Here is a 25,593-nt window from a genome sequence, read left to right as displayed (position 1 = left end):
AGTTTCCTGCTGCTTTTTTTTTAATTTCAAAATTATATGAATTTTTAAAACAAAATGAAGAAACTTTTAATTGTATTCATCGTACATTAAAGTATTACCCGAATACAAATGTGAGCATTTAAAATTGCTTAACTTGTAAATTATTATCAAAAATCTACTAAATAGCTTAGAGATTTAGGAAAAAATAATTCCTCTTGCCCGAATAAACTTCAGCGTTTAAAAACATTATCGAGCAAATCAGAATATAAAAAAGAGTTAACAGAATATTTTCTCTTAATAAAATATCAGCATTAGTTCAATGTTCGCAGAAATAATCGCCATTTTAAAATTAATAGCAATTTCTCCAAAGTCGTAGATTTAAGTTTGGATGCAATTCAATCATTCAAACGTTAAGGTTCAAGTAGAAATTTTGACATAGAGATCGCCAAGACCTATGATTTTTTAAGAGCATCTTTTCTTTTTTAGTTATTTTTTTTTAAATTATTTATATAAATCTAATGTGAAATAGCTTTAAAAATCACATCATTCTTAAAAAAAATATCATTTTTTATCTATATTTTGAAAAAGAGCGAAAGAGCCGTTCAAAAGAGCGGCTCTTTTTAATGAGCGAACGAAAATGAGCGGCTCCTAAAAAAGAGCGATTTTACCCACCTCTAGTTCAAAGAAACACTTTGACAGCTCTGAGTGCGGCACTCAGTGCGGAACTAACAATCAAACAAACGTACCATTACTGTCGTCATCTACAATCAACTTAGCAAACTTGCTGGGCTGTTATACGTTGCTATGCAGTTGTTTGTTTACCTTTGATATAGAAACGTCAACTTGCCGTAGGTTTTGAAATTTTCCAAACCATACGTCAAGTCACCAATTAGCTTACTTTATCATTGTGGAAGATCAGATTCCTTTGCATGGATTCAAATTCCTACGCTAAGTACAATTTTCTAAGTAAAGTGATTGTAGATAGGCCATTACATCCGTGACGTACTGCAAATTACAGATTGTCAAGGCAAACAGATTGGCCAATGTTTCTGGACACCAAACGTGCTGGACACCAACCGCCCTTTATGCCCAGCAAAACTGGCAGTGTTGCAAGCGCAAAACATACGTTGCCAGTGCCGATTTATTTTGCATCGGCCAATCTGTCTCCCTCGACAATCTGTACCGTAAACTGGGGTCAATCGGGACACATGGGGCGAATTGGGACAGCAGTTTTAACCATGTTGGAGCACAATATTGTGATTTTTCTGGTTGGTTTCGGTTAGAACAGACTCAGACCAACAAAATGTGTACATCCATTTTCAAATTTAAAAGCTTTAAGTGCTCTAAAAACTGCTGTCCCTATTCAGACTGTAGTCCCGATTCGCCCCAGATTACGATACTGCAAATGTGACAAAACATGACGTGCGTGCGCATCATAGTATCCATGATTCCCCCACACGATCACCATGGAGACGCGCGGCAGTTTGTTGATTCCGAGTCAACAACTGTCACTCAAAAAAATCACGTTTTCTGAACTTGACCCAAAACCCACAAAAGTTTTCGAAGAAAATGGCCAACAAACCGAAACGCCTGCTGGAAAAGTACGACCTCCTGCTGGAACATCTGGACTTTGGCTACATCGGGAACTGCTCCGAAGGCGTCGAACTCGAGCGCATCGTGAAGGTGCTCCGTTCCGGCGAGGAGGGCTTCTTCCCGCAGCTGACGGAGTTTGCCGAACAGCAGTTGCGGCAGGTTAAACCGGGCAGTAAGCTGTTCCGACGGGACACTCCGCTGGTGACGCGGGATAGTGTGGCCGGGTCGAGGTGGGAGGAGCACTGTCGGGAGATGGAAAGCTGGGAGGAGTCGATGAGGAGCTTGAGGAAGGATATGTTGGAGGGGAGCGGGGTTGTGGATGATGGGGAGGATCTGTTGCCACCGGTGAGGAGTGTTCCGACGGAGAGTTTGGAGAGTTTCGGGGGAAGTTCGGGTGGTTCTGGAGGGAAGCAGAGGATCAAGTCTTGTGATTATGAGAGTTGGAGTCGGTACGATCCGGATACGGAGATTCTCAAGATGGATTTGGAGGAGGAACGATACAAGGACTTTGTGAAGGAGCAAAATGAGAAGAATTCCAAGAAGGCGATCATTGAGGAACTTCCGCCGGATGGGACGAAGAACCTGACCGAGAGCGAGCGGAAGGTTTTGGCTACAAAGTTTAAAGAGAAGGGAAATGACCACTTCCGGGCTAAAGAGTACGAACTGGCACTGGCAGAGTACGGGAATAGTGTCAAAATGTGGCCAACGGCAGCGGGATTTAACAATCGAGCCATGGCACGTGAGTTCAGAAATCAAATGTTGATGGTACTACAGTTTAAACAATTTCAACCAAAATTTCAGATATCAAACTGTTTCACTTCAAAGAAGCCATTGCGGATTGTGACGAATGCTTGAAGTTTGAACCGGAGAACATCAAGGCTCTACTTAGAAAGGGACAGGCCTTATGTTCCGATGACAAGCGGCGGGAGGTTAGTATAATTTCTTACCTAATTTCTTATTGCAATATTTCTTTTCTATTCTTCTGAACTTTTTTTTTAACTTAGAAAATTTTCTGTTTGACAGAGGGTGAATAAGCCGTTAGCAAACAATCTGTCGAGTTCTAAAAATTGATTTAAGTCGCATAGAAGTTATTTAATGGCCGACTTCCAGTTTCATTTTCAAGGAGGCATTAGACTATGGCAAACAAACTCGCACTTTTTTGTGCTTGACAATTTGCCAATCTCGCAAACTTGTTTGCGGCAAACTGTCAAAAAGTTTGTTTGTCATAGTCCAATACTTCCTTAACACATGTAGTTGAAATTCATTAAAAAAAATCACGTTGTTTGATACCTTAAATATTGCGAATCATGAACGAATGAGTATTTTTTTTAATTTGGGGTTTGTGGAACATTTTGTTTTTTTTTTTACATTAAGACAAGTAAACTACTCTTAAATTATTTAGAATTTTTAAATCCAAGATGGCGGTGATAATTGGGTGATAAAACACTGAAAAAATGCATTTGGTAATGTAATAGGCAATCAACTATCAAAATTTTACTAGCATTGTTTTGTAGAACTCGAATATGTTGTTGACATCAAGTAGACCCCCAGACCCAATGTCGCCCCTGATAACGGTATCCAAAGTCTCATACAAATCGAGTCTGGACTGTATATTGGGAAACTATAAAAAAAATCAATTGTGAGCAGTGGGGCTGCGCGCTTGCCTTACAGGATTATTCGTGTTTCGAGCGTCATTTTTGTTGAGTAATTTGTGTTTTTTTGTGCTTTGTTAATCTTAATTAATTTTTGTTTTTTTTTTCAAAGCTCTTCCAATATCATCGTTGGTCGGAAGGCACGGCGTCGTGTAAATTGTGCATTAATTTATCGAATTTTCCCGGTGAAAAGTCCATTCCATATCATTGTTGATCGAAGGGCACGCTGACGGTTAAAGTCGTCAGGGAAACCGTGGTGCAAAATTACATTTATTTAGTTTTGAAATAACTGTGCGTGTGTTTTGATTTGTTAATTAGAAAGACCTTCCCATAGCATAGCACCCAAAAAAATATCAAAAAGATTTAGCGTCGATTCATACTCTTATTGCAAATTACACACATAGATTTCTTTGCCGAATTCGGTGGTTGAACCATCTGTCAAAATGAACATTTTTTACCGAAATTCTGTTGTACGATGAACAATAATGAACTTCATTACCGAATTTCGGTATTTTTTTTTACTGTTCAGCAGTTGAAAATTCGTTAAACTTTACCGAATTCGGTAAAAACATTTACATATGTATACATTTTTTGGTGTTTCTAAAAAATACGACATTTCATGAATATTTCTGTGTATTTTCACGCATTTTTTATTGAAGTTATGAAAATTTAATTATTAAACAAATAAAGCATTATTCGAAAATTTTACAATTTTACGCTTAAAACCATAAGTTTTTGAACGTCTTTAAGAAAAATGTGTCGTTTGATGCTTATATTGCAAATTATAGAAGTATTTAAGAAATACAGGATACACTGAAAATTTTAGAATTTAACAATTAAAAACTCAAATGTGTATTTTATGAAAATGTTCAGTATTTTACATTAAAAACTGTAACTGAGTGAAACGTTATATAAAAATATGCGTTGTCAGTAATTCAAATGATTAAAAATGGTATTTACGAAAAAAATCGTGAATATTTCAGCTTATTTTGTAAGTTTTAGTATCCTTTAATTAAAAAAAAATCATTTGAAAAAACCACATTTTCAAAAAAAAAACTTAAGTATTTTACACGTAAGAGTCAAATATTGTGAAAATATTTGCTTAATTGTGTTTTCAAACATTACTATAAATATTATTTTATATTTAAAAAAAAACTCTAATGTTGCTACAATGTAAAAAACAAAATTAAGTCATTTTGCGCATTTTTTCGAACTATGAAAACATGAGATTATTTGAAAAAATACGATATTTAGTAAAAATTGGAGAATTTTTGACTAATAATTCTTATACCAGGAATTTGACCAATCACAATATTTTTTTTTTAAATGAGACACTTTGGGAACTAATCAGAAATCACTCACTCATCGCCGAGCGAATCTTTGCCGACTGGAGCTCGCAACCAGTCGCGAGCGAACACTACTCTCAGGCTGCCAGCGACTTGCTCAATCGCTTCTCCAAGCGACGCAAATACTTCGTGAATTTCCTTGCCCACTCCGTCCGTCGACCCGAGTCACACACGAATACGTTCAGAGAGGAGAGAATCTAACAACATACCAGCTCGGCGCTCTTTTGGCCTGCACTACCACAGTTTGCCGTAAATTTGTATTTGGCATGATGGAATTTGATTGTGAATGTGTCTTTGATGTCGTGTTATCAACAAAATTGCAAAACATTTTTGATAAAATAGATTTTAAGCAGTTAAATAACTGAGTAAAACAAAGCCGATCGCAAACTATTTCTGCTCAACGACCGAGCGACATAACGCAATTGGTCTCTCTGAGCCATTCGCTGTACTACCCGATTGAAGTGAGAGGGAGAGCAAAGAGAGAGAGCATTCTGTAACGATTGGTGTGGAAGCGACAAACGGTAGGAAACAGTCGGATCAGTTTTTTATCGCTTTCAATTTGTGGTCGCGAGTGAATGAGTCGTTTTGGAGCAATCAGGAGCCTTGACTAAAACCACTCAAGAATATCAAAATATTAGGCAGCAACATAGCTAAAACTGCTGTCCCAATTCGCTCCAGATGACGGTATTTATAATATTGATTGCCGAATGGAAATCGGTAGGTACACCTTAGATTTTTTACCTACCGAATTCGGTAAAAAATCTAAGGTGTACAAAACGAAACCGAAAAATCGGTAAAGTTTAGATCGGTAAACCATCTGTCAAAATGAACCAAATTTTACCGAATTTTGGTTGTACGTTGAACAATAATGAACTTCATTACCGAATTTCTGAAAAAAATTACCGAATTCGGTAATTTTCAGTTTACCGAACTGTTCAGCAGTTGAAAATTTGGTAAACTTTACCGAATTCGGTAAAAAATCTAAGTTTGTGGGCTCGGTGTTGAAGGCTATCAGACCTTTTTGAAATATATCTGCTCATTAATTTTCTGCCATATAACTATTCTGCCATTCAACTGTTCTGCTTTATAATTATTCTGCCAGTTACCCCCACGGCAGTCGCGTACGTGTACTCACTTTGTAAGGACACTTGAAAGAAATGCCAAAAACACGCGGTATTCTGTCATTTCATTTATCTGCCGATCAACTTTCTGCCATTTAATTTTTCTGCTCTTTATTTTTTCTGCCTTTCGATTTTTCGGTTTTTTTTTATTTTCTGAACGCTTCTGCCGATTGACCTTTTTTGCCTTTTAAAATTCGACCATTTTGATTTTTGCCGATTGAAATTACTGCCACTTGGCAGTCTGCCGATTGACCAGTTTTTCCTACCAATAAAGAAACCAATTTGAAGACCCCCGCAATCCCTTTTCCAGGCTTACCAAACCTACTCCCAGGTGCTTCTCCTAGACCCGGCCAACAAGCTCGCCCTGAACGCCATCGCCGATCTGCGTCGCCAGCTTCCGGACCTTCCCCCGCCAAACTCGTTCCAGCTGCCGATCGAGGAGGTTGGCGGTTGTAGCAGCTCGGACGACTTTGCCGACCTCATCAAGCCGAAAAAGCTGGTCAAGGACAAACTCCCGGACGCGGTCAAGGCGCTCCAGACGGAGACGGCGCGAATCGTGAGGAACTCGTCGAAGCAGGATCAGCAGGGCAGTTCGAAGAAGGTTCTGATTGAGGAACTTTGAAGGGGGTGAATTTTTTTTGTTTGAGTTAATTATAATCAGCAGACACAGTATAATGTATAAAATTATGATAACGGGGATGCTAAATAGTTACACATTTGACGCAGCATATAAATTGGGTTTCTTTTTTTCTGGAATGACTTCCCGGCCCCCCATCATTCCTCGTGGGGCAGATTCCGGTTGTAGATGAGTGCCATCTCGCCGTCGGTTCCGCGCCGCCCGAGCGTGGCCAGCACGTAGATGATGCACACGAAGCCGATGCAGCCGCTCAGCACGAGGAACCAGGTGCGGCGCCAGGGCGGTTTCGACGAGGGCGCGTAAAAGCGGCGCGACCAGCGCGAGAAGATTTCCTGCGGGGTGCGGCGCTTGTACTTGTTGTCGTCCCGGTCGGAACCGCCGATGGGGGACTCGCGCGCCAGGAGGGGACGCCGGCTGCTTGCTGGAAGGTTTTGAGGAGGTGAGCCTTGGTTTTGGGGAGTTTAAGAGAAAGGATACCTTGAAAGTCTAGCGCCGAGGACGCGGCCGCGCCGCCTCCGTAACTGTCCATGTTGACGATCAAGTGGGGACTCTCGGGTCGGCTGTTGTTGGTCGAGTTGTTCGTTGCGCTGCTGGCGCTCGCGGCCAGCAGCGTCGATCGGCTTTGGGCCATGCTGTTGGCGAAGATGTTACCGTTGTTGTGAACTCCGGCGCTGGAGCTGGTCGTCGTGGTCGCCGTTGAGAAGCCGGAGTAGTCCTGTTTGTCCTCGAGTAACTGGAAGAATTTTCAACTTTAGAATTTCTCAACCTAGGAACCGACGAACCGCCTTACCAACGGAAGTTCCAGCACGTTCCGCGCCCAGTTGGCCTGCCCGAGACGTGTCCGCAGCACGTCGGCCACGGGCGAAACCAAATTCGCCGGCGGAAAGATCGGATCGTTGCAGCAGGGGCAGGTGTGCCCACCGGGGGCCGTATTCGCCGGCAGCGACTGCTGCCTCGCCGCAAGACACTTCCAGTGAAAGACATCTGCAAGAAAAAAAAAACAAAAATTAAGAAATGGTCCCCCGAAGTAGATCCCAAACTTACGGTAGCAAATCAACCGGACGCAGTCCTCGTCGTCCAGCAGGCTCCCGCAAAGGGTGCACGACGAGTCAAAGTCACTGTCCTTGAGCCACTGAATGTAGGACTGAACGGTGCACTGAAAGAATGACCCCACAAAAAAAAATCAATCCGGAATCCTCCCGAAAAAAAAATTAAATTTCTCTACCTTTGCGTGATTCACGACCATGCAGTTTTCGCACACGTTGACGCGGTGCTCGAAGCAGAACTGGGTCGTCACCTGGCGCTTGGGACACTTGCACAGACCCATTTCGGCAACTTGCTTTCGGCCGGAACAAAGTTTCCTAAAATTTAGCAGCAGCAAAACATTCGCCACGTCCAATCGAAAAATAATTTAATTTGACAGATAAACTGACAGCAAGGTTGTTGTGCTGTCAGTTCTTTCTTTTTGGTGGGAGAACGAGCTGTGAGGTGGTTTGCGTCTTGGGAGAGGTGAAGTTTTGGGTGTTGCCTATACTGCGGAGTAATTTTAGGTTAATCCAGGGCTGATGTGACTGCATTAAATTTTGTATGGCATTTCAATTGCCGACTTCACTTCCCTAGTTTCGGTGGAATTTTCACATGCACCTAATGTTCTTAAGTTAAATGCAACATTGAGTCTTACGATAAGTTCTGTAGATTTTAACAAACAACATACATTTTTATTACAGAATCACATTTTTCAAAACCGCTTTCAATTTGGGTCATGGGGGCTTAGTGGTCTAAAATAGACGATTTATTTTGCGTCCTCCATCTTCTTTTGCCTTAGCGAAATTTGTTGATTTTTCTAATAGCATTCAGGACGTTAAGACCATCAGGGGGCCGTTTTTCGAATCTGACGTACGAGATTTGGATCGCTACCGACGTGGGCAACGGAATGGACTGCACCGGATCTTCAGCATACTTCCCGAGTTTTGGTGCTGCGTTAAAATCCTATGTTATACAGAAAAGATGTTTGAATCTAACACAAAAATGTGCGTTGGCATTCAACGTACCGAAATATCCAAGACAGTCGGATTCGGAAGGAGACATGCTGTTTGCTGGTAGAAATAGAAGTGAACGAGCCTCGTTCCGCGCTTTATTCATTCCTCTTGATTAACATGTTTAATAGTATGAGTGAACACAACACACGCGATAGTGTGGCTACATCACTTACTTGAAGTTCACGTCTGCGTTTGGGAAGCGCATTTTGGGATATTTTATCTTTCTAACTGTTTTTTTTATACTTTTATCCTAAAAGTCTCTAGACTGTTTCAGGGATTAGTCATATAAATGGCGTCGTCATCAGGGGTGTCATTGGGTCTGGGGAGTGATATTGATTGATTTTTTGTTTCTCTCCTATTACAAATAATAAGACCGGCAAGAAGGCGTGAAACGCATAGGCAGGGTTACCAGGTAAAAAATCAAAAAATCTGACCAAGTATTGATTAAAAATCTGGAAAAATCTGGCAGACGAAAATCTAACAATTTTGAAAGGCAAAGGGGAGGGATGATGAAAATCAATTCAATAGTTTGTAGAATTCAAATGGTTTAACTGATTTTTTGGCCTCAAAAATGTTGAACTTGCATTTTATTTAAGAAAAACACAATCTATTCTTTTTGTTGCAATTAAATTCGTTCATTTTAATCAAAAAGTTTTTCAGAAAGTTGGCACAGAGAAGGGCGAATCTTTATTCTGGCAGACTCTTGAAAAATCTGGCATTCCCAAATTTATCTGGCGACCTGGCAACCATGCGCATAGGTTAAACAGCGTTTCATTTAAATTTTGGATTGCAACTCTGTATCGAAGTTTCGATTATCCGAAGTTCGATTATCCGAAGTTCGATTATCCGAAGGTTTGTATTGAACTTCGGGTAATCGAATCAAGACCAATATTTTTTTTTCATATTTTTTTAATATTTTACTTTTATCATCAAATTCGAGTTCTGCGACCCCATTTTAGTAAAATTTGAATATTTGATTGCCTTTTAAATCAAAAAATACTTTTTTTTCAATATTTCAGCACCGCCATTTTGACCGCCATCTTGGATTTAAAAATTCTAAATCATTTTAGAGTACTTTATGGGACATACTAAAGCTCGACAATCCAAAATTGGACAACGAAAAAATGTTTTTTTTTCGTGAGTCGATTACCCGAAGTGAATTTTTTTCCAAGGCCTTCGGATAATCGAGTCTGGACTGTATAAAAAAAAATATGATTAAAACTAATTTATTAACAAAAATCTAAAACATTTCCAAGTCTCACTTTAAAGCCTCTTCTCAACTGAGGATATTTCGTTTACGATTGGTTCGAAATAATGTTTTTGTTAATTTTCGATTCTCTTGAATAAAAATACCTTTAATATTTTCAAAACATGCCTTATTTTTTAAGAATTAGAAGAAAAAAAGTTATAAATCAAAAATTTCTATATTTTTTCATTTCTCAAGGCATTAATTAATCAATTCTTTTTAGTAATTCTTCAGTTTTTGAATTTGAATTCTAAAATTATGTTATCCATAAATTCTTAAACAGAACAGTTTTGATTATCCAATAAAACAACAAATTACAATTACAAATTATATCGTATTTTTTATTTTCTTACTGTTACTTCTTACTTGTATTCGAGTTCTACGAAAACAATCTTAAAATTCTTAAAATTCTTAAAATTCTTAAAATTCTTAAAATTCTTAAAATTCTTAAAATTCTTAAAATTCTTAAAATTCTTAAAATTCTTAAAATTCTTAAAATTCATAAAATTCTTAAAATTCTTAAAATTTTTAAAATTCCTAAAATTCTTAAAATTCTTAAAATTTTTAAAATTCTTAAAATTCTTAAAATTCTTAAAAATTTTAAAATTCTTAAAATTCTTAAAATTTTTAAAATTCTTGAAATTCTTGAAATTCTTAAAATTCTTGAAATTCTTAAAATTCTTAAAATTCTTAAAATTCTTAAAATTCTTAAAATTCTTAAAATTCTTAAAATTCTTAAAATTTTTAAAATTCTTAAAATTCTTAAAATTCTTAAAATTCTTAAAATTCTTAAAATTCTTAAAATTCTTAAAATTCTTAAAATCCTTAAAATTCTTAAAATTCTTAACATTCTTAACATTCTTAAAATTCTTAAAATTCTTAAAATTCTTAAAATTCTTAAAATTCTTAAAATTCTTAAAATTCTTAAAATTCTTAAAATTCTTAAAATTCTTAAAATTCTTAAAATTCTTAAAATTCTTAAAATTCTTAAAATTCTTAAAATTTTAAAATTCTTAAAATTCTTAAAATTTTAAAATTCTTAAAATTCTTAAAATTCTTAAAATTCTTAAAATTCTTAAAATTCTTAAAATCTTAAAATTCTTAAAATTCTTAAAATTCTTAAAATTCTTAAAATTCTTAAAATTCTTAAAATTCTTAAAATTCTTAAAATTCTTAAAATTCTTAAAATTCTTAAAATTCTTAAAATTCTTAAAATTCTTAAAATTCTTAAAATTCTTAAAATTCTTAAAATTCTTAAAATTCTTAAAATTCTTCAAATTCTTAAAATTCTTCAAATTCTTAAAATTTTTAAAATTCTTAAAATTCTTAAAATTCTTAAAATTCTTAAAATTCTTAAAATTCTTAAAATTCTTAAAATTCTTAAAATTCTTAAAATTCTTAAAATTCTTAAAATTCTTAAAATTCTTAGAATTCTTAAAATTTTTAAAATTTTTAAAATTCTTAAGAATTTTTAAAATTCATAAGAATTTTTAAATATCTTTAAATATTCTTGAATATTCTTAAATATTCTTGAATATTCTTAAATATTCTTGAATATTCTTAAAGTATTTTTTATATTCTTAAGTATTCCTAAGTATTCTTAAATATTCTTAAAAATTCTAAATATTCTTTCTTATTCGTAAATATTCTTAAATATTCCTAAATTTAAAAATTCTTTTTTTTTCTTAAAATTCTTGAAATTTGAATCTTTTTTAAAATCTTAAAATATTTAAATTTCTTAAAAAATTTAAAAGTTTTTAAAATTTTAGAGCTTTAAAAATTCTTCAAACCTTTAAACTTTTTTAAAAATTCGTATATTTTTAGGAAAGTTCAATGCTCAAATTTTCAATGATTTTTAATAGTAGTTTATGCAACAAGTTTCAAAAAGAGGATTTTTTCAGCACGAGTTGTACATTTATCCAACGAGGTTTACCGAGTTGGATAAATACGACGAGTGCTGAAAAAATCAAGTTTTGCAACAAGTTGCTTACAACATTTTTTGCAATTCCGAAAAACGCTTCACAGAAAAAAAATGATGGTAATATTCATCAGGAAATGGTGACAGATTTTGTGGCTAAAAAAATGATGAATTTTACCCTAGAAAATGATGAATTTTCATTAGTTTTTGATGAATATTCATCAGGTTCACATTTTTACACATTTTTTATGTAATATTCAACCTACCAAATTTTCAACATTCCAAAATTAAACTTTTTTTTTCAGTGTTCTTTAATGAAATTTTATGTCAAACATTCATGTGTTTAGTAAACTCATTGCTCAAAACAAAAAAATATTGAAAAATGTTACTTTTCGGTACTAGTGTTGAAAAGTTCAACTTTTCAGCACCCATTTCAGTGCTGAAAAGTAGAACTTTTCAGCACTGTTATTGAAAGGTATTAATTTTCCATTCTGTTATTTTAGGTAGGGAAAAGTAGGCCGTTTCGTTTCTCCAGAAGGACAGGAAAAGTTGACAGTTTCACAGTGGAATTGCAAAAAATATTTTTTTGCAATTCCGTCGTGAAACTACTTACTTTTCCTGTCATTCTTGAACGACGAAATAGCCTACTTTTCTGTACCAAAAATAACAGAATCGAATAGCAACACTTTTCAAAATAAATGCTGAAAAGTTCTACTTTTCAGCACTGAAATGAGTGCTGAAAAGTTGAACTTTTCAGCACTTATTTCGACAAGCAACACTTTTCAACATTTTTTTTATTCAAACGATTTATTGACAAAATACATGAAAATTTGACTTCAAATTTCACTCAATGGGTGTTTTTCGGAATTGCAAAAAATGTTGTATGGAACTCGTTGCAAAATTTGATTTTTTCAACACTCGTCGTATTTATCCAACTCGGTGAACCTCGTTGGATAAATGTACGACTCGTGCTGAAAAAATCCTCTTTTTGCAACTTGTTGCATAAACTACTATTTTATAATTCCTTAAATTTTGAATTGAAACAAAGACAGTAAAACAAATTCCGTTTCATTTTAAGATATCGTTTATTGAAACACTTTATTGACTATCTCTAAATATTTTTTTCTCTCTAACGTTTAGCATTCTTTAGCTCCACCGACGTCGACCTAATACACTTTGTAACTTTTCAACAAGGCATCTTGACTCAAAGGCCTCCACTTCGTCATCACTTTTGTTTTGCGAATTCTCAATCTACTGAAAGCTATTTTTTCTAATTTTAAAGACACTTGCGCGATGCTTGGCGGGCAGTTTTTTCTTCTCTTTTTAAATTCCTCCTTCTTGACACAAAAAAACCTAATTATGAGCTAGAATCGAATTACTCGATTTAAAATATATGGCAAATATTGTTCTTCCCTTACGACGCTAACTTCTTTGAGAAACACTTACCTTTCTAACAGACTATTTCTCGTGGTAAAAATTCCGGGCACGCGCCGCGTGGAACGCACACACTCAGTTAAATTATTACACTCGCTTGATGAAATAAAAGTTTCGTTTTGTTTTAATAAATACTGATAAATGGACCTAATTCGAACGGGTTTGCGCCTTTCCTATTCGCACGCGCACGCAAAATTACGTTGCGGGAGCGTTCTTTTATTACGTAACACAAATGTCATTACGTAATTAAAGAACGCTCCCTTGGTGGTACTTTTTTTGGGTTCAACTAAATTTCTACATAAAACACAGCCAGAAAATCCGTTGTTTTGCGATTTTCAACCTCGAAATAATTGTCCGAAAGCGCGCCAAAATAAATTCTCTCTCGTTTTGCTGCCTGCGAGGCTGGATTCGTTTGTTTTAAGGAAAGTCCCCTTGCTAAATTATCATTAATAGTGGGTTCATCAGTTAAAAGTAGTATTTACAGCATTTTACTCGATATTTTTTTAACTATAATTTTTTGACTGGGAGTTTTCTGCTTTCCGAAAGCGGCTTTTACATGTTCATGTGCAAATCCCGAATCAGCTGGTTGAGGAACTCTTCCAGCTTGTAGTACGATCGTGACCGCCAGTGGATGTTGTTGAGGATTTGCTCCTCGGCCAGGTGGATCGCCTTCTCGATCGTGCCGAGGCCGTGCTTGTGGGCCTTGCGCGCGAACCGGTCGAACTGTTCCTTGTGGTGCTTCTGGTTCATGAGCGACGTGACGGAGTCGATCATCTTGGAGAGGGTGGAGAAGCCGTCGCCGAAGCTGGAAGGGGAGAGGAAAGAAAGAATTAAAATTCGTTCTCTAAAAATATCAAAACTAAAAAAAAACTAAAGTTAAAGTCCATATAATTAAAAAAAAATCAAAACTCTTGAAATTCCTATATTTTTTTAAGTTTTGAAATTCCCCAAATAAAAAAAAACAAATTTATCATATTCTTAAAATTTTTAATATTTTCAAATATGGAATATTCTAAAATATTCTTCATTATTCTCAAATATTCGTAAATATTCCTAAATATTCTCAAAAATTCTTAAGAGATCCTAAATATTTTGAAATATTCTGAAATATTCTTAAATATTCTTTATAGGTCTTGAATAGTCTTTGAAAAATCCTAAATATTTTTAAATATTCTTAAATAATTTTAAATATTCTTAAATATTCTTAAATAATCTTAAATATTCTTAAATATTCTTAAATATTTTTGAATATTCTTAAATATTCTTTAATATTCTTAAATATTCTTAAATATTCTTAAAATATTCTTAAATATTCTAAAATATTCTTAAATATTCTTAAATATTTTTGAATATTCTTAAATATTCATTAATATTCTTAAATATTCTTAAAAATTCTTAAATATTCTTAAATATTTAAAAAAAAAAATTAAGTTCTAAAATATTCATAAAGTATTTCATTTTCTTTACATTTTTAAAATTCTTAGAATTCTTAATGATTGTTATGATTTGAAAAATAAAAAAAGGAAAAAAAACTATTGTTATTTCCTCAAAAATCATTAAAAGAACTAGAAAAATGTAAATAGGTTGGAAGCTCGAAAACTAAAAAAAAATAAATGCTAATTATAGCAATATATTTATAATCATAAAAATCTTGAAATAATTGAAAATTTTGGAAGCAAAATGTCAAACTTATACAAATAGAAAACAAAATGAAGCTGAAAAACTTAAGCATTTAGAAACTCATGAAAAAGAAATTACAACACATAAATACAATCTTTGGAAACTCAAAAACATAAAAATTATGAAACAACTTAAAAAACTGAAAATTTTAAACATGAAATTTTGCCAAATTTTATAAACTTGAAAACTTATTCAAAACATAAGAATTCAAGAAAGAATCCCATGATTCGTTAACGATAATTATAAAAATCTTGAAAATTTTCAAAACCTTGGATTATTTTTAAAAAAATAAATTTTAAAAAATGTCTTTCAAAAATAAAATTTCAGTATAAAATCAGGTCTATCTTCAAAAAACATAAAAATCTTTAAAATCAGAAAAAACTATGAATATCTTACAATTCTTCAAATGAATAAAATCTTTGACATATATAAAATTTTGAAAATCTAAAAAATCTCTAAAATTCATGAAAAAATCTTAAAAATAGTTAAATCATGAAAAAATAAAAATCTCACAAATTTTAAAATTCTAAAAAATCTGAAAAATCGTTAAAATCTCAATATTTTTATTTTTAATTTCTCACAAATGTAGAAAATCTTGTTATGTCATCATGATAAAATAAATATCTTAAAAATCTACGACATTTCAAAAAAAATCTCGACTATCTTATCAAAAAATCTTATCTTTAAAATTTTGAAAATGTAAAATTTTGTATGCTCTTAAAATTTTAAAAATGTTGTTTTTTAATTTTTAATATTTTAAAATTTATAAAAACCTTGAAATTGAAATCTGTTTTTTTGAATCTTGATATTTTTGGAAATCTTAAAATTTTTGAAATTGTTGAAAATTGTTTTATTTTTAAAAATCTTGAAATTTTTAAAAAACTTTAATTTTTTAAAAATCTTAAATTTTTTAAAAAACTTTAGTTTTTTTGAAAATCTTAAAATTAAAAAAAAATTAAATTTAAAAAAACAAAAATTTAAAATCTTTAAATTTATAAAAATCTTTTAATTTTTAAAAATCTTTAAATTTATAAAAATCTTTTAATTTTTAAAAATCTTTAAATTTATAAAAATCTTTTAATTTTTAAAAATCATGAAATTTATGAAAATCTTGAAATTTATCAAAATCTTTGCAAAAAATAAAATCTTACAAAAAAAAAATGTTGAAAATTTAAATGCATTGAAGAAAATTTATAATTCTAAAAAATTAAAATGTTGAATTTTTAAAATATTGAAAGTATTCAAAATGTTGAAAAAATCTCTGAAAATCTAAAAAAACAAAAAATGGACCTGAAATTAATAAAATGCCTGAAATCATAAAAATTTTAAAGATCTTAAAAATATTTAATTTTTTTCTAATTCAAAACATATTTTTTTGAAATGCAGCTAGTTTTTAAAATAAAAAAAAAAAACATAAAAAACATGAAAATCTAAAAAAATATTTTTTTTATATTAAGTTTCTAAAAAATATTAAAGAAAAATAATAAAAATCTAAAATGATTGAAAAAACATGAGACTTTTGAAAATTTAATAAATTTGGAAAAGTTGGAAAATTTGATTTATATTTATCAAGCAAATTTGAAAACTTCGAAAATTTTAAAAATCTAAAATATATAATTTTTTGAATTGTTAAAAAGTTGTTAAAGCCTTGAAAATCTTTAAAATTAATAGTTTAGTGCAGATTATTTTGAAAACCATAAAAAAGAATATTAAAAACATAAAGATCTAAAAAAATATTTTATTTTGATTTCGGATTTTTCAAAAATATAAAAAAATCAAAGTTATATTAAAGAAAAAAAAAAAGAAAAAAAATCAAATTCAGTTAAAATTTTTTAAGATCTAAATTAATTAGATTTTAATTAATTAGTTTAAATTAATTAAAAAAATCTTGATGTTGTAAAAACTCAGAAATTCATGAAAGTTGAAAATTTCACAAAATTTTAAGTCTTGAAAATCTTAACACTAATATAATTTGTAGAATAATAAAAAATCAAGAAAAGGCTTACAAATCTTGAAATTTGTAAAAGTCTTGAAAATATTGTAAACCTTATAAATTCAAAAATCTTTACATTGTGAAAATATTACAAAGAAATTTCGAAAATTCCCATTTTTTTTTGAATTTTTGCATAACTCCTAAAAACCAAGTCTTTTTTTTGAAAATTTAGAAAAAATAAAAGCTTGAAAAACTTACTATTTTGAAATCCGATCAATGTTCTCGTACAGGAAGTTGAACGCAATGTCGTTTCCGACGTAATTTTTCGCCACCGACTGGAAGGCGCGAGCTCCGTCCTGTTTCAAAATTCCCGACGACGGATCCAGCGTCATGTTGAGGTATCTGAAAAAAATGAGAAAATCAATTAAAAAAAGATCCTAACCGAGGGTTTCCCAAGACCAACTCACTTGGACAACAACCACGGCTTCACCGTACACCCGAGCGCACTCAGAATTAGCTCCTTCTCGGACGCCGAGTCCGTCTCCTTGTACCGCTTGTACGCAAAGTTCCACTCGGGAACGCCTCCGTCTCGCAGCGAGGTGCAGTAGATGACTTGTTTAAGATTCGGTGGGATCTGATTGTCCCGGAAGTCGGTCATCCACCGCCGGTAGAGCGTCTGCGCCCGCACCGAACACTTGTCGATGCCGAACTTGCAGGCCAGGCCGACGATCCGCTCGCGGTGCATCATCTGAAGGTGGTCGTCCTCGGGCCGGTCTTCGAAGCCGAGCTGCTCGAAGGACTTTCGCAGGATCGATCGCATGACGGCGAGGAAGGCTTCGTAGACGGGTTCGCGGGACATCATGTCGTTGAGGTAGTTGAGACCGCGGGTGAGGGAGGACCAGGCGGGGATGTCCTGGGGGTACTGGGAGACCAGGATGATGAGGGTTAGGGGGATGTCGTACTGGATGAACTCGGCCCGGGCGAGGTTGAAGGCGTCGTCGACCAGTTGGGATCGCGTCACTGGGGGAAGGTTGGGGAAGTTGTTGGTGAGCTTCTTCCAGGAGGCGTAGTCGTAGTTTACTCGGTAATAGCCGGTACGATCAACGTTCAGGTAGACGTAGTCGTCGCGATCAGCCTCGATTTCCATCTCGATCGTGCGATTTTCGAAGCTTAACCAGCGAACCTCAACGGGTTCTTTCGATTCCTTGGTAGACTCGGTGACCACCGTGATCGGAACGTACCACCTCGTCTCATCAGCCGCGTCCTTCGTCGGCAGCATGTACCTCTCCTGGGTGATCCTGATCGTACGTTCGCCAACCCTCTCAGCCGTGATCACCGGATAGCCCGGCTGCAGCGTCCACGTGTCCATGATCTCCTTCACATCCAAACTCTCCGGCAACGTCCCGTACTCGTGCCCGAACGCCGTCAAAATCTCCCACAAATCCTCCTGCTCAGCATTGTCGTACTGATACTTCTCCAAATACCTCGTAATCCCCGCCTTGAACGCGTCCCCACCCAAGAAACTGTTCATCATCCGGATGATCGACGCCCCCTTCGAGTAGGAAATTGGATCAAAAATCCTCCTAATATCCGACGCATGATCAACCGGAAACGAAATCGGATGCGAACTCTTGTCCGAGTCCTTCTCGAACGCCTTCTGCAGCTCGTTCTGGATAAACGTCTCAAACACCCGCCACTTTTTCTCTGCAAAGTTCAAACACTCGTAGCTCATGTAGGTCGCAAAGCCCTCCTTAAGCCAAAGATCGTTCCACCACCTCGGAGTCACCAAATTTCCGAACCACTGGTGAGCCAGCTCGTGAGCGACCACGAGCGCAACCCGCTCCGTATGCTTCGCCGACGAGCTCTTGTTGTTGTCCTCCGGAACCAGGAAGGCGGATTCGCTGAAAGGGAAAATATGATCAAAAATAACCTTGGAAAAGCTAAAAAAAACATGTTCAAAGTAATTATTACTCATACGCGTTTACTTAACACGCAAAAACGTGGAAAAAGACATAAAATTAGAGGGGGAAACTGCGCGTCGCGTGTTTGAGGATAATTTATATTTTATGTCCTGAAAATAAGAAGGGGGAGAAAACTCCCCCCCTTCCGTTCAGACAAACATGTTGCAAGAGTGGTCGCCGACAAACAGTAGCGTTTCGTGCGACGGGGTCAAGGGGTCAAATCGAATATTTGTTTATTGTTAGTTGTAAAGGGAAATCTGAGTGAAATTTCTATTCTCAGAAAAAAAGTATTAAATTTGTAAATTCAACTTAACTCAATAAATTTAATTCTTTTAAATTACATTACAAAATAACAATTGAATAAATTAACTGATTTTGATTAGCTTATTTTAATGCGACTGAAAATAACAAACGTTAAAATAACTTTATATTTATTTGATACAAAAATATGAATAATAAAAAAAATCTCATAAGGTCTTGAATCGCAGCTTCTTGAAATGTAAAAAATAAAAGGACTGTTTTTTTTTGCTCAGAAAAAAAAAGAAACGGAAAGGGAAAATCATAATTAAATTCTATGACAAAAAAAAAAACAGAAATTTAAAAACAAAACAAAAACTTTAGAATAAAATCACAAAAAAATAAATAGATTCAAAAATTTCACTGTTATATTTTGATTCTTAAGTATTTATATTCAGTAATTCAAAAATTGAAGAAAAATAAAGAAAACATTAAAAATAATAATTTGACCAAAAACAATTCAATTACCATATAAAATTTCTAAAATAAAAATATTGACTGCTTTGGAAACTTAGAAATTCAAAATATAAAAAAAAAATAAAAAATAAATACATTTATTCTAAAGTTTAAATTTTCGAGCATACTAAAATTCCAAAAACTCTGAAATTTTGAAAAATTAAATAGTTTAACATTTTAAGATTTGTGAATCTTGAACTTTCAAATAAAAAATGTATTGTCAACAACATCTAAAACTTTAAAAAATAAAGACCTACGATTTTTTTTTCTTAATAAGGAATTTTGAAATTCTTGAATTTTAGAGTAACTAAATTTTCTTATTTTGTATTTCGTATTTGAAAATACTTGTATTTTTGAAACAAGAATAATTCCAAATTTTAAAGTGAATTTTAAAATATAAAATTTCTAAATTAAAGAAATCAAAAATTGTGAAGATTAAAAAACATCGATTTGAAAATTTAAAACATTTTACAATCTATAATTATAAAATTTCTCATGTTTTGTGATTTTAAATTTTCAAGATTTTTTTTTAAGAAGACAAAATTTATAAATTCTTAATTTTGAAATTTTATGATTTAAAATTCATAAAAATCATTAATCCATAAATTTAAAATTTCAAAAATCTAGAAATTAATTTACTCACAGATAAATACAAAAATTAGGAAGTAAATTTAAGTTTTTAAACTTTTAATTTTCAAGAATATATAAATTTTAAATAAAGAATTCCAAACAATCATCAGTTAATTGATAAATCATTTAATAAATTCGGGAATCCAAAAATTTCGAATCTTAAAAATTCAAAAATGAATTGAATTTTTTATTCATAAATTTTGTAGCAAATATGTAGATTAGTCTCAAATGTGTAGTAATTAGTAAGTTATTGTAATCAAAACAAGCAAACGCCGCGCAGCGTGCATGTGCAAAAACAGAAAAAACCCCTCGCTCGAAGCCAAATTCACCACACGCCAATCGGGCAACACTACACGCACACAAGCGTCCGCAACCATTTCCGCCGCCAGTGGCAAAGTAATGCTGTTCGCGTCTCGAAAGGAGAAGGTCGTGGAAAAAGACCTCCGCGTGTGTCGCACGATTTTGGACCGCACGTGCGGATTCCTCGCGGGAGATTGTTGGGCCTTCGTTCGGCGGCTGAAACCGCGCAATCGTCGTGAGTTGCGCATCGGTGGGAGCTCGGCGGCCACTCGAACTGGACGGTTTTGTCCCTGAAGACGCCGCAAAGTAAGCCACGTTTTGACGATCAGACTCGCCCGGAGAATAAGTCATCGGTCAAAGGTAATTCGCAAAATCTGCCTAAGGTCCACCGACTCACAAGGATTAACCCTCTTCGCAGCGCGCCAACTCCGAACCAATCTCTGCAATCCACCCGAAGGGAGGTCCCGCCGGAAGAGGAATCAAGCAGGTAAAAGAATGAGAGCGTTCTGCTCAGAATAGTCGCGCTAACCGTAGAAAATCGTCCACAGTGGTCGCTGTGCCAATCTCGCTGTGGGAATCTGTGTCGCGCAAGACCCATCTCCGAAGAACGCCGCCAAAAGCAAGGTAAACAGTTGCACTAAGGTCCCGCAGCACAGTTCTGACACTTTGCCTTCCTCAGACCTGAAAACATCCACACGGTGGCAGCCAGTCCGTGTGCAACAAAAGGAGGAAGCGCAACACGAACACGCACACACCATCAACCAGAACGCAAAAGGCCCCGGAAAAGGGTGAGAGGAAAAAAGGGACCGTTGTAGCAACCGGCCACTAACGTTGTTTCATTTAGGGCCTTTTCTGTGGGCGCTCGACGTCGGCTGCTGGAGGCTGGTGCACGATTGCTGGCGCGCGACGGAACATCCCGTCGGTAGGCGGACGGTGCGGTACGAGTCGCCGTTCCAACACGGCGTACGTGCGTCATTGAGGGCGCTGGGCGAGACAACGCTAGGCGTTGTTCGCGAGGGCGCAGATGAGGAGCAGCCTGCCAAGCTGTGGTCGCACGTGGGCATGCTGTAACGTGTGGCGGTCAAGGGTGAACTCTCGAGCCGGCGGGCACGCCAACGGCGGAATGCGGGTTGCGGCAAGAGTGAGTGCTAGAAATTAAGCGGGTGCGCACCCAGAAGAATAAGAGCCCAAAGGGCGAGAAGAAGAAGCACACGCGCGCGAAGCGCCATCTTTGCGCATGTTTCGCTAGGCTTAGGCACACACACACACACACGCACATTTGTACCGTTTTTGAGGAAATAACATGTTTTGAGCACATTTTTGTTGGGTTTTGTTGATTAGTTATGGTGCAGCCTGAATGTCGCTTCTTTATCTGCCAATTTTGAAATTTACCGCTTTCGTTGTGAAAATAGTGGAATAATTTCCAAATTTAAAACTTTGAGGAAGTTTGTGTTTTTTAATTTTTATTTTCCTGAAAATTTTAATTTTTTATCCTAGCATTTTTTAATTTTTGTGTTTTGATGTTAAAATTCATAAATTTTGAAACCAAGACACAATTTCAGAAATTAAGATTTCTTAATCTTGATCTAGCAAAAAAATTTCAATGCGTAAAAATTTAAAAAATGATTTTGGACTTTTACATTTTAAATATGTAATTTTATAATTCTTGATTTCCTGAAACTATAAATTTCAATATTACGGATTTTTTTTTTAAATTTACTTTTATTTTGAACTATGATTAGTTCCTATATTTGAATTATTGAGAATTCAAAAATTAAAAAAGCATTGTGAAGTTCTAAAAAATACTGATTTAGCAACAAAGCAATTTAAAGACAAAATTTAAAAAAAAATACAAAATCTATAATGTTTTTTAAATTGAAATTTGCAAGAATAAAACAAATCATATCACATAATTCCAAAGATTCTTAATATTGATATTCAATAATTTCAAATTAAAAAAAAATCAGGAATCCAAAATTTATATCTGAGTCCAGAAAATATAAAATTTGAAACTTTTCAAAATTTAAAGTTTTAAGAATGTGAAAATTTTCAATACAGAATTCCAATAATTCAACTATTAAGGATTTGGAAATTATATAATTTAAAATTTAAAGCAAAAATGGTATCTCAAATATTCAGAAATTATTTAAATTTTTATTAAATAAATTTAAAAATTCATGAATTTACGGAATTTTGAATTTTTATTTTCTTAGATTCGAAATACAAAAATTAAATCGACAAATGTAAAAAATCAAGAACCTTCAATCTTGATTTTTTGCATTTGTCGATTTAATTTTAATTTTTTTTTAATTCAGCATCCCTATTTTTTTAAATAAATTTTTTTAATTCCCAAAATATACAGAAATTTGGAATTAATGTTGATTTAAAAAAACCTTTTTTTACAAATTTCAAAGCTAAAAAATTCCAAAATTTAAATGTTCCAGAATTTAATAATTCCAAATTCAAAATATCAAAAGTCCCATTTTTTTAGTTTATGGAGTTATTCAATATAAATTTTAAAACTAGATCAAGCTTAAGAATATTTAGGAGATTAATAATTAAGAAATCGAAATGTAAAAAAATACAAAGTTCTAAGAAAAAAAATCATGTATCAACAAAATTGAGTTTGAAAATTCAGATATTTAGAAGTTAATGTATACAAATATTTTCAAATTCAAAAATAAAAATTTCAATTTTTTTATTCCTGAAATTTAGAATTCATAATTTTAAAAACGCCAAAATAAAAAAAATCAATTCTAGCAATTTAAAAATCGAACAATTAAAAAAATCAATGATTAAGAATGTGATAAAATCTTAAATAAACATATTAACAAAAACAAATGATTTGAAAAATTTAAATTTGCCTGCATTAAAAAATATATCAATTCATAAAATCAAAAAATTAAAAAAAACTTTAGAATTAAAAAAATAAGAATACAAGATTTTAAGAATTTACGCTACTGTCTGATCGCCACCATAATCCCTCATAAACCTTCCCCCTCTCCCTCCCCATCCCACACACTCACCGGAACGTAATCAGCCCCCAGTTCTCCATCGCGCTAAAGCCAAAGTCAGGCACCGCGACCATATCGATTTTCTTCATGTTGAACTTCAAATCAAAGTACCGCTCCAAGTAGGGCAAAATCCGGATCGTCAACCGCTGCACGTAACTCGTCATCCGACCCACTTCCGGCCTGCTCCAGATGTTAATCTGCGGCGTAAAACCCTCCGACCGCTGAACCAGCTGCAAATCCGAAATTACAAACGCCACCAAGTACGTACTCATCCGCGGCGTCGTCTCAAAGTCCTCCCTCAAATACCCGGGCCGCACCACCGACGTCCGGATCACCTCCGTGTTCGAAAGCACGCTCTGCTTGGCCGCTGGATGGACCAACGAAATCTCGAAGGTCGCCTTCATGTCCGGACTGTCGAAGCACGGGAACGCTCGCCGCGCGTCAATCGGCGAAAATTGCGTGCTCGCGAACCAGCTTTTGTCCTCGGTGGAACCTTCCTCCAGGAAGAAACCCTTGTAGAAGCCCTGCAACGTGTCGCTGAGGCGGCTTTCGAACTCCAGCAGCAGGGTTAGGTTGAGGAGATTTTCGCCCTCGTCGCGTTCCTTGATGCGGAAGTGGTACGACAGGTTGTTGCGGCCGTAGTAGGCGTCGTACGCGATGTCCTGGCCATCAGAGTCGAGGACTGAAGAAAAAGAAATTAGTTGATTGGATCCGAGTAGGCGAGTGGATGGTTGCTTCGAAATTACCTTGGGAAGTGAGGATTTCAATTTGGTTGATGTCCAGAATGATTGGAAGGAGTTTTTGGCTGTAGGACAGGTCCCTCTGTATGTTGATTACCACGGTGCCGTTGTTGATTGACCGGTCAAAGTTGGGTTCGATAACTAGCCTGGAAATAATGAAAAATAATATTGTTAATTTGGAATTCAGACTGCAGTTTTTGAATGTTAATTTCAAATTTAATTTTAGTTGAGTATGTAAACAAAAAAAACACCTCTTAAAAGAGAATGTTTAAAAATCATAATAAAATAGATTTTTACTTTTAGAAAACAGAAACTACTATTAACTGCCTCAATATTAAGGGGTTACATACATGTAGAAAATCACAAAATTTCATATTACAAAAAAAAATATTAAATCCACTTAAAAGATGATTTTCAATCACTCCTGAAAGTTTCATGAAGATAGTTCATGATTTAACTGTGTTAGAGACGATTTAAGCTCAGAATTTTGCCATGGGCAAAGCCAACTGTCTAACTTTCTGAGCGTTTTCTCTTAACACCAAGTTGATTTACGAGTGCCACGATATCTAGAGATGGGAAGCAAAAGTGGAAAATTTGGTTTATAGGACCTTTTCAAAAAAAAACTCTGGAAATATTTTACTTAATTTTTGCAAGCCTGCAAGCAAAAGGTCTGATGAAAAATGTTCACAACAGAAATTGGTAGATAGTTTTATTGGCTTTTCGAATACGTTGTTTTTTCGGAGTTGGATGAAGTTGATGTTTTTTTTATTTGAATTTGAATTAAAGAATTTCAGGATATAAAAATCCAATTTAGTGTGTTTCATTTTTTAAACAAATTATTTTGCATGCTTCTGATGAAAACTTGCTTGCTCACTCCCTTCAATATATATCAATAGACTTTTAGAAACTGTAATTAAATGTTAAAGTACTAATATGCTAACATTAGGTACCCGATGTTCTAACATGTTCTTTCCCTATAACCCTAAAACGATGCACTTAATAATTAAATATTACAAATGTACAATTTTATTGCAAATTCATTTTTTCAAATAAAAACCAAATTTTTTAGAAGTGTATTTCCGATACTTTGCAAAATGACAATTATAACTGGTAAAATTTGTCACTTTTAGTCCACCAGTTTTTTAAATGGACGGAAAGTAATGTTTGTCAAAATCGAGTTTTCAGATAAAAAAGTTAGTTAAAAAATTTAAACATAATAACCATCGGTAAGGTTTTTTTTTTCAAAAAACTTAAAATTTCAATGAAAATTTAGAAATATTTTTTGGTAATTTTCGATGTTTAATGCGATTTTTTTTAAGTTTTTTTTTTCGCTAAGATTTTTGGTTTCGTCAAATCTTACATTTTTTGAAAACTAATGATTGCGAAACAACAGAACTAGGGCAACAGCATCTAATTCCAGCGTGCCTCTAATGTTGCCATATCAGCACTTTGACATTCAATTACAGCTCATTAAAAGCGTTTTCAACTGAAATCGAGTGATTAATAGTTCAATAAGAAGTGAGCAAGCAAGTTTCTATCAAAAGTTTTGCCAAATTTGTTGTGTAAATAAGGGATCATTCATAAACCACGTGGACACTTTAGGGGGGTGGGGGTAAG

General features: G+C 34.2%; 3 protein-coding genes and 1 long non-coding RNA gene across 8 annotated transcripts in view; 2 read left to right on the top strand and 2 right to left on the bottom strand.

Annotated features, from left to right (window-relative positions):
• Positions 1-166: 166 nt before the first annotated feature.
• On the top strand, positions 167-6,421 carry LOC6038177 (sperm-associated antigen 1). Its single transcript, XM_038248797.1, has 4 exons — positions 167-1,247; positions 1,370-2,311; positions 2,374-2,501; positions 6,002-6,421. Exons 2-4 carry the CDS (start codon positions 1,549-1,551, stop codon positions 6,311-6,313), a joined length of 1,203 nt encoding a protein of 400 aa, XP_038104725.1. The 5' UTR covers positions 167-1,247; positions 1,370-1,548; the 3' UTR covers positions 6,314-6,421.
• On the bottom strand, positions 6,333-7,735 carry LOC6038172 (zinc finger protein-like 1 homolog). The gene is made up of 5 exons (XM_038248798.1): positions 7,554-7,735; positions 7,373-7,484; positions 7,119-7,312; positions 6,806-7,061; positions 6,333-6,749 (listed from the first exon to the last, which is right to left on the bottom strand). Exons 1-5 carry the CDS (start codon positions 7,653-7,655, stop codon positions 6,466-6,468), a joined length of 948 nt encoding a protein of 315 aa, XP_038104726.1. The 5' UTR covers positions 7,656-7,735; the 3' UTR covers positions 6,333-6,465.
• Positions 7,736-12,798: 5,063 nt separating this feature from the next.
• The window catches only part of LOC6038206 (aminopeptidase N), a 67,901-nt gene continuing 55,106 nt past the window's right edge, over positions 12,799-25,593 (bottom strand). For 4 of the 5 annotated variants that reach the window (XM_038257034.1, XM_038257053.1, XM_038257049.1 and 1 more), the window contains 5 exons: positions 23,983-24,122; positions 23,249-23,918; positions 17,046-18,479; positions 16,837-16,980; positions 13,518-13,770 (listed from right to left, as the gene is read on the bottom strand). In XM_038257034.1, coding sequence (XP_038112962.1) covers positions 13,518-13,770; positions 16,837-16,980; positions 17,046-18,479; positions 23,249-23,918; positions 23,983-24,122 — 2,641 coding nt within the window. Of the gene's footprint in view, positions 13,771-16,836; positions 16,981-17,045; positions 18,480-23,248; positions 23,919-23,982; positions 24,123-25,593 lie in introns of all 5 variants that reach the window. The other variant, XM_038257037.1, reaches the window with a different exon arrangement.
• On the top strand, positions 20,292-21,508 carry LOC6039172. The gene is made up of 5 exons (XR_005277680.1): positions 20,292-20,582; positions 20,641-20,709; positions 20,771-20,846; positions 20,902-21,010; positions 21,067-21,508. It is a non-coding gene; the product is annotated as an uncharacterized LOC6039172 (long non-coding RNA).

This window comes from Culex quinquefasciatus, chromosome 1 (assembly GCF_015732765.1).
Source record: "Culex quinquefasciatus strain JHB chromosome 1, VPISU_Cqui_1.0_pri_paternal, whole genome shotgun sequence".
NCBI classification, from domain to species: domain Eukaryota; kingdom Metazoa; phylum Arthropoda; class Insecta; order Diptera; family Culicidae; genus Culex; species Culex quinquefasciatus.
Note: the sequence above shows the minus strand (reverse complement) of the source record. Positions and strands in the feature narration are given on the sequence as shown.